This window comes from Pyxicephalus adspersus, chromosome 1, assembly GCF_032062135.1.
Source record: "Pyxicephalus adspersus chromosome 1, UCB_Pads_2.0, whole genome shotgun sequence".
NCBI classification, from domain to species: Eukaryota; Metazoa; Chordata; class Amphibia; order Anura; family Pyxicephalidae; genus Pyxicephalus; species Pyxicephalus adspersus.
Window position 1 is genome coordinate 165,171,273 of NC_092858.1, and position 8,562 is coordinate 165,179,834.

Sequence of the window (8,562 nt, forward strand, 5' to 3'; positions counted from 1 at the left end):
CCTAGAGTATAAAGATAAAACTGTGTCTTGATGAAATACAGACAATCCATTTATTATTTTTTGGTCTCCCATAAGGGGTATCCAGGTTCTTCTAAGATTGACTGGCTAAAACCATACAAAAAGCAAAATCTGCAAGGGAGTAATACTTCCAGAGGCTCAAGATGCTCCTATCTAGGTCAGTGCCCTTATTATAGGTGGTCTGTGGTCTATTTCCTCACAATGACTTGGGCATCCATACGTTTTTCTGTCTCATTCCCGTGTCTATTCGGCATAATTGTTAAAAGGTAAGTGCAGGCTGACATTCAAAAATCCGGCAACCCCTGGACCTGAGGATTCTGGATTTTTTACAGTTATATATGCTGTATATATTAAAATAAAATAACACTAGATGAAAATTAAATGAAATTTTAATGTTCACCAACTAAATAAAACAGTTTTACAAAACTTTAGTTCAACTAAACAAAATATTGCCTCAGGATTTTATTCATTACTGTACCCTCGAAAGAAAGCTAAATAGCAGGATGATCATCTTCATGACTGACAGTAACAGCATCCTCAGCAACAGGAACAGCTTCATTTTATGGAGGAAATGTTGATGGTGGTGACAGTACATCTGGTTGACTTGAAGTTGATGGCAGTGGATTATCAAGTGTGGACACCGCTGCTGCTCCGTACTGCTTTCTAGCTTTTTTCTTGAATATATCGTGCAGTTTCTATTGTTTCATATACTTGGGTCTTTCTCTAATAAGTTTATCTTTAAGCAAGTAAACATTCATGATTTCTTGTTCACTTACAAAACTTTGTTGCTCTAGTCCATCCAGCAGTTCAGTTGTCAATGTAATTAACCTGTCGATAGAGATTTTTTCTCTTACATCTTCCTCATTTTCGTCACTGCTTTCATCTTCATCACCTGTACGGGTATTTCTCTCCAGACTTCTAACCATATCTACAATTTCTGAATCAGTGTAATGATAAACTGGAGGCACAGTATCATCAACATCCATCCATTCTCTTAAAACATCTTCATTTATCCTCGATGAAAGCTCCTTGGTATTAGGATTAGTTACATCTTCAACATAATCAAGAAGTTCCTGTATAAGCTGCTTTTCTTTGGAAACCCTAACGCCTGAAAAATTATTTTCACTGTCTTCGTTAGAAAAGGAAGTATCCATTAAACTTGGCCACAATTTATTCCATCCATTTTTCAGTGTTGATGTTTTCACAGATTTCCAGGCATTGGCAACACAGTACACCGCATCCTTAATGGTAAATTCTTTTATGAACTTCTGTACTGGGGTGCCTGAGTTAACGGAACTCAATAGGGACCTCATGAATAGGGATCGATACGTAAACTTCATAGAACGGATAATACCATTGCCCTGTGGTTGAATTAGTGAAGTGCAGCTGGGTGGGAGGTAGACGACAAAAACATTATCGTTCACTAAAAGATCGGCTTTTGGATGCGCCGAACAATTGTCTAAAATGAGAAGTATCTTGCATTTAGGGTCCAGTCCAACCGAGTTACAGTGAGCCCTAGCTTCAGGAACAAAACATTTTTGAAACCAATCCAATGTAATATCCGTGGTAATACACCCCTTCTTGTTAGCACGGTAATGGACAGGAAACTGTGTCATTCCCTTGAAGGCCCACGGATGTAAACTTTTCCCGATAACAAGCAACTTACATCTATGGGTACCCGCAGCGTTAGAGCAGCACATTACCGTGACGCGATCCTTCGAAGCTTTAAACTCCGATGGCGATTCTGCATCCTCAGTGGTTTTTTTGGGCGTACATCTCCAAAGCAAGGCAGTCTCGTCAGCATTGTACACTTGTTCAGGACTTAAATGTTCATCGCTAACTAACTTCGCAAATTCATCCACATATTCACTAGCCACATCTATGTCTGCTGAACGTTTTTCACCAAACAACGCACTAAACTGTATACCGTGTCGCGACTTGAAACGTTGCAGCCAACCTTCTGAATAATCACACTTGTGTTGCAATCCCAGCTGTTCATGAAACGCTTTGGCTTGTTTCTTTATTAAATCACCCGACATTTCCACACCTTCACGTACACGAAGATTAAACCAGGTTATGAGAACTTGGTCCAGTTCTGAACTTTTTCCCTCCGCCATTGACTTCCTCACAAACATTTGCTGTTTTGATCCACTGTCAGAAAAGAACTTTAGCAGTTTTTCTTTCCGTTTTTTAATATCATACACCGTTGAAGAGCCGATGTCGTATATGTCACATATGGTTTGCACAGACATGCCGCTATCGAGTTTTTTTAGAATTTCCACTTTCTGTGCGATTGATAACGCATGATGTTTACGTTTGACACCGCTTTTCTTTGCTGAATCCATAATGGGGCTATACAGCAGCAAATAAATGAGAAGGAAAGCACGTGCAAGCAAGACCCAATAGATGATTCCGGTGTACAGCGGGATGAAAACATAAATGGTGCCTCCAGAAAATAGTGTAATATTTGCAGTTATATTTATAATACATATAATATAGATGCGGCCTGAAATCCAAGCCGGAAATCTGAAGGAACCGGATTATCGATGTGTCGCTGTAGGAATATTCAGCCTCCAGCAGGTGTCGCTGTAGGGATGACATTCATCCTCCAGCAGGTGGCGCTGCTTCCTCAGCCCGTCATGCTGACGTCACTGCGGTGTGAGAAGTTGATACACTGTATCAGTGAGAGGTGACAGCTATGTGCTCGGCGCGCGCTCCCCCTGCCAATCAGATTTAGGCCGCAGACGTCATAGCGTTTGATGTCCGGCAGCTTGTGACGTCATGGAGCAAGCTTTGAGGGAATTAGCGGCTCATCTTGGAGTGTGCTCCGAGGGCCCCGGCTCCCTGCGCTCTGTGTAATACAGAGATCAGCAATCTTTTTTGGCCGATAGGCCAATTTAGGGGTGGGCAGGAGCACACTAGGCCAGACTCTTTCTCCAGTCCCGCCCTAATGGCTCCGCCCCACCAGGGATGCCCCCTGAAGGGAAATCCTCCTCCTCCGCAATGCATACGGAGGGGAGAGAATGTTCCCTTTTTACCCCGGCGACGGAAGTGTTAACATACCCCGGACCCCCTGCGCTCTGTGCAATACATACCCCGGACCCCCTGCGCTCTGTGCAATACATACCCCGGACCCCCTGCGCTCTGTGCAATACATACGCCGGACCCCCTGGAATACAGACGGTTGTTTTGTTCTGTTGCATGCCGGTTACATTTATCGGTAAGTGCACGTCAGGACAGTGCGGCGGGTTCCCATGGTAACAGATGTTTGAGAAGCGGTAAATTGATAGGTGTGTTGATGATTAGTAACTGAGAGCGCCTTTTGTGTTTTGAGAGCTTAGGGAAGTGCGTTCACTTAATTCGCAGACACCGACAGTCAGCAGATACAAGTTATCGTGTGGCACGTCTATAAAATACAAGCTGGGTCGGCTGAAATACAAGACGCTGCCAGCTGTAAACATAATTTCTCATTTTACGAAACAGGAGAGATGGATAGGCTGAGTTATAGGTAGATTGATTACCAGCTGATTGATTGACTGATTGATATGCAGGTCTGTAGATTGGTAAAACTCCTAAAAAGAATGCAAATCTATCATCCATATATTTATATGTAATGATTGTACCTCACCCATCATTTGTATCTAATAATTACCTATGAAGGAATGTGCTGATTGACATGGGATTCACTGCTAGGCACCTGCAGAGCGCGCATGTTTACATTGTAATGCACATTTATTGCAAAGCATGAGAACACGCTGGACATGTGCACTCACATTCGTTTTGAATGGCAGCTTCACACACATGAACATTATCAACCAATGCCCATGTAGCTCAGCAAATATGCAAAGGCTTGTGTGGGAATGTACATGAGCTGCCCATGTGTACATGTGCTTATATGTATATTTATTTATTACCTTCCTGCAATGTACAGAATAATTGCATGTTTGTCTACATATATTTCTATATATTGCTCAGGCCCATTGACCAACCAGTACCTGTTCCTGGATGACAACAGCCATATGACTGGATGTAACTTAAATCACTTGTTGGGTATTAGAAATATTCTTATTTTGTTATACTGCAGGGAAGTTGTAAAAAAAAAAAAAATGTGGCCCTTCCAATGCAACCATTCTCTACTAGGGGTCTGTGGATCCCCGAGGTTCCTTAAACTGTGGCTGATTGGCCTCACTGTTAAAAATAGTTCTGAGGCCAATTCCACTTGTTGATGGCCCCCAGATGTTGTGTGCAGGTGTCTCTAAAGTGATATTTTATCCTTTACCAGTGTTCTCCCCAGCCACTTTTAGCCGGGCGGCCCACCTGGCACTTTTCAGTGACCACCCGGCTGATTTTGTGTGGTTACTGAAGAGTTGGGTCACAACACAGGGCCTGCCACCCACCTACAATTTCTTCCCACTCGGCTAAAAAAAAGTTTTGGGTTAAACACTGCTTTACTGTAATGGGGGCTTTTTTTCTATTGGCCACTAATTTAAGAGCCCAACTTGACTCCCCCAAAACTGGTTTTAGCCGTTGTTCTAACCAATCTTGGAAATAAATTTTAAGAATTCTTCAGGGGTAAAAAGGGGTCTGTTTAAATGATGGGTACCCGAACTGCAGAAGTGCCTGTTCTGTGAAACATTAGAAATGATCCTCTCATAACTACACAAAGCTGCACTGATCACTAGAGAGCGCTAGAGAACAGCAAATGGTGCAAAACTTCCTGCAGCTTTTATTGGGCTGCCATGCTGGTCAACCCATTACCTGTCTGCTTTTCACTCCTATGTATTTATTTTTTAAAAACATTATTACCTCCTGTCCTTTATTTTGAAGCCCAACTGTACTTTTAGTTAAAATCAGGAAAATTAATATAAATTAATTTTGGGTAGACCAGGACAGTAGCAACAGGATGTTTCTAAAAAAAAAAACCGCGTTAAATAATCTGCCATTTCAACCAATTGTTTTTAGCAAAGTAGGAATGTGTATTATATATTGAATGTATTCTATGTACGATTTTTTCCAATTCACATTGATTTGGTATTTAAAAAAAAATTGATTTCTTACAATAGTTGTGCCCATTAAATGAAATTACATTTTTGCTGATGAAAACTTTTTAAATACTTTATTTCTGCTAGTTAGAGTAAAAAATATTTGTTCCATGTGTTTGGAAAGGGGGAGTTAGGAGAAATTTTAAGAGGTCCTCCATTACTCCATATATTTTATAATGATCAGTATCATCCTCGTCTCCTGAATATCCCCGGATGTGAATACTCGGAGAACAGCCAAGGTGTACGACTTTTATAATCTACCACCATATGGTTTTATTCTCTTATTTACATTAGGTATAATAAAATATTAACAGTCTTAAAAACACATTAATGAAATCACTTTAAAAAGTAATAAAACAAAAACTCAACACTTCATTATGGATTCTCCTAAGGCAATTCATGTCGACCCATCCTACTTCTAAGTGCCTTGAATAACTGACGGGTAAAACCTCACTAAGCGCAGGATTCAACATTTCCGCCATTAAATATTAACATGGGGAAGGTTAATGGATTTTGTCTTCTTTCCCTTACTTTCAATTTACTAATTTAAGTTCTGCTTACAGTTTACGTTTAACTCAGAAGTGATTATAGGAGAGGCCTTGTGGTCCCCTGCAGGTGGTTGGGAGTGATTGAGATGTTCCATTGCTAGGCTGTGATCAGCTATGTGAAAAAGTAATCATTGTAATTAGCTGGAAGGGTCTTGTAGCTGCCCCGACTTTTTGAAATGGTCTTTCTCGTCATATTCGGCTTGCTCTTACTTTCTGCTCATCTAAAAGAGCTCTCAAAACTCCTCTTTTCAAACTCGCCTACCCGTCTCCTAAACCCTCACTACTTCACACCATTCCATATCCTCTCCTACTGTGTGATACTTCCCCCACCTCCTAGATTGTAAGCTCTTCTGGGCAGGGTCCTCTCCTCCTCCTGTGTCACTGTCTGTATCTGTCTGTCATTTTCAACCCCTATTTAATGTACAGCGCTGTGTAATGTGTTGGCGCTATATAAATCCTGGCTGCAGCTCTTCATTTGATTGTCTATACATTATAAAGTTTTGCTTTAGGTACACCCTGAAGCCAAACATCATGCCCCCCCTTTTTCTTGTATTCTGAAGTCCATCACCCTCAGCAAATTTCAGAATTTTTAAGGTTGCTCATATGACATTACTTGGTCCTCTTTCTTTTTACCCTTTCCATCCCTCCCAGAGATTGAAATAAATTCCAGGATTTTGTGGAGCCACCCTTTATTCTTGTTTTTGGTGCAAGAACACTAATTCCAGTATTGGAACACTTGCCTGGACCCACACAGGTAAGTGGTGCAGTCTATCTGTGTTTCTAGTTTCCTTAAGAGACCCCCTTCATTGAAGAACATCTTCTGCTGACACTGGGTCACTTCTTCCTCACCATGAGACTGGAGAGGATACACTTTCATCAGTGAAGCTGGGTGATCCAGCAAACCTGGATGAAAGTGCATCCTCTCCAGCCTTGGCTAGCTTTAATAAATCAGGCCCCATATCTCCAATGCCAGGGCATTTTTCTTATCAGTACTTCAGGGGTATTTCTTCCTCCAGCAGATTCAAATGTAATATTTCCTCTCACTAATTCCAGGCATATTTTTCTTCTTACGAACATTGGAGGAATTTTCCTCTCCGGGCTTGATTAGCTGGGTGCACCACCCGGCACTATTCACTAACCACCTGGCTGTTTTTGGTAGTTACTGATGAGTTGGGTAACAATACAGGGGTTGCCACCTGCCTCGAATTTCCTCCCACCCAACTTGGCTTAAACACTGGACATTCATTTTTTTCTCTGGGTATTTTTAATCCCAGTGACATTGAATGCTTGGCATTTTTTTTCCTCCACTAACCGATAACTTTTTGTTTTGTTTTTTTGTTTTGAACACTAATGCCACTTCATTAATCAGAAATATCTGATTACAGAGTGGGTTAAAAGGACAGCTAAAAGGCGTGTAGACTATATTAAATGTGGAACAAAATTCTTGTTGGGGTGGGTAAGCTATAATCCGCATGGATGCTGCACATACTTGACCATCAAACACAATTGGGGACTTTAGACAGTAATCTTCAGAGGTATTTACAAAAATTTTAAATTTGATAAAATCATTAATAAGAAAAACTACAATGTCTCAAATTTTCAAATTTTTATTCAAAACAATTAATTCATAACATGGCCTGCCAAATCTGGCACGCTTTTTGTAGGGTTCCTGGACCTATCCATGCTGCTTCCATCTTTGCTACCGACTCCATGTCAACATAAGTCCTCTTTACCTATTGAAGGGTCAAAGATGAAACTCTTGCACGTGTACGTGAGATTAGATTGTCCGTATCTGTATTTATTTGCTGTGGTGCCAGTTATAGAGCCAGGCACACTATAGGGAAAAAGCCACCAGGGGGAAGTTGCCAAATGTTACTTTGCAGGTATCTTCTGCCAAAACCTCCTGGTTCCTTTTGTTATTTGCTTGAACTATTCCTCATTGTAGGAATACAATTGTTAGCATAGCATGTCTCTGTGTAAGCACAACTTTCAGCATTATTTTATTGTTATAACGCATTGTAGTAATACCCATTCAGTGAATGAGTCCATATTGTCCTGGGGGGTGAATAATTCGGGTTATCAGGTATTTGTTTGCATCTGCAGTGTTTTGAAACTGATACAAATGTGAACATATTGCAATGTGCTGATATTTTTTTTTCCATTTCCCTGACACTTTAAATACAGGACATAGACTTCTTCACGCTGCGGAGCCAAAAAGAACATAAAACCCTTTTTTTGGTTGCATTAGCTGGAAACGTGTTGTAATTCATCCTCTTAACAAACACATCCACTACTGTACATTTTAATGACAGTTTCCAAGCAGAGAGGTTGTAAAATGTGATTTCATATGCAATTCCTATCATAAAGCGGAGAGGAAAGCAGACACAGATGACTAGCCGTTGTGTAAAGTCGCTGGGAATAATTAAAGCAATGGAAGGACACATCACCCTCTTTCCACATTTATTCTATAAATCACCAGCCTGCCTTTACTTGCTAAAATTAGAGGAAGATTTCATCAGGGAAATAAAAGAATTTGCCGATTACAAATGGGGCCTTTGGAAAGATGGCAGTGAACACCTGAAACTATGAAATTTCCAAGGAATGAAAAACAACTATATATATATTGAGCCACTGTGCAGCATGGTGGCTCAGTGGTTAGCACTCTGGCCTTTGCAGCACTAGGTCCCAGGTTGGAATCTCAGCCAGCACACTATCTGCATGGAGTTTGCAGGTTCTCCCCGTGTTTGCATGGGTTTCCTCTGGGTACGCCTGTTACCCCCCACATTCCAAAAACATGCGGTTAGGTTGATTGGCTTCCCCGCCAATTGACCTTAGACTGGGGGTAATGACATATGACTATTCTAGGGACATTAGATTGTGCGCTCCTTTGAGGGACAACTAGTGACATTGACTAGGGACTTTGTACAGTGCTTCGTAATATGATTGAGCTATTT

General features: G+C 41.0%; 1 protein-coding gene across 1 annotated transcript; it reads right to left on the minus strand.

Annotated features, from left to right (window-relative positions):
• Positions 1-389: 389 nt before the first annotated feature.
• Positions 390-2,857, minus strand: LOC140321542 (tigger transposable element-derived protein 2-like). Its single transcript, XM_072398260.1, has one exon. It carries the CDS (start codon positions 2,361-2,363, stop codon positions 714-716), a length of 1,650 nt encoding a protein of 549 aa, XP_072254361.1. The 5' UTR covers positions 2,364-2,857; the 3' UTR covers positions 390-713.
• Positions 2,858-8,562: the final 5,705 nt, after the last annotated feature.

Excerpts from the sequence above, each read along its gene's own strand:
- LOC140321542 (XM_072398260.1), bottom strand. The coding sequence starts at position 2,363 with ATGGATTCAGCAAAGAAAAGCGGTGTCAAACGTAAACATCATGCGTTA.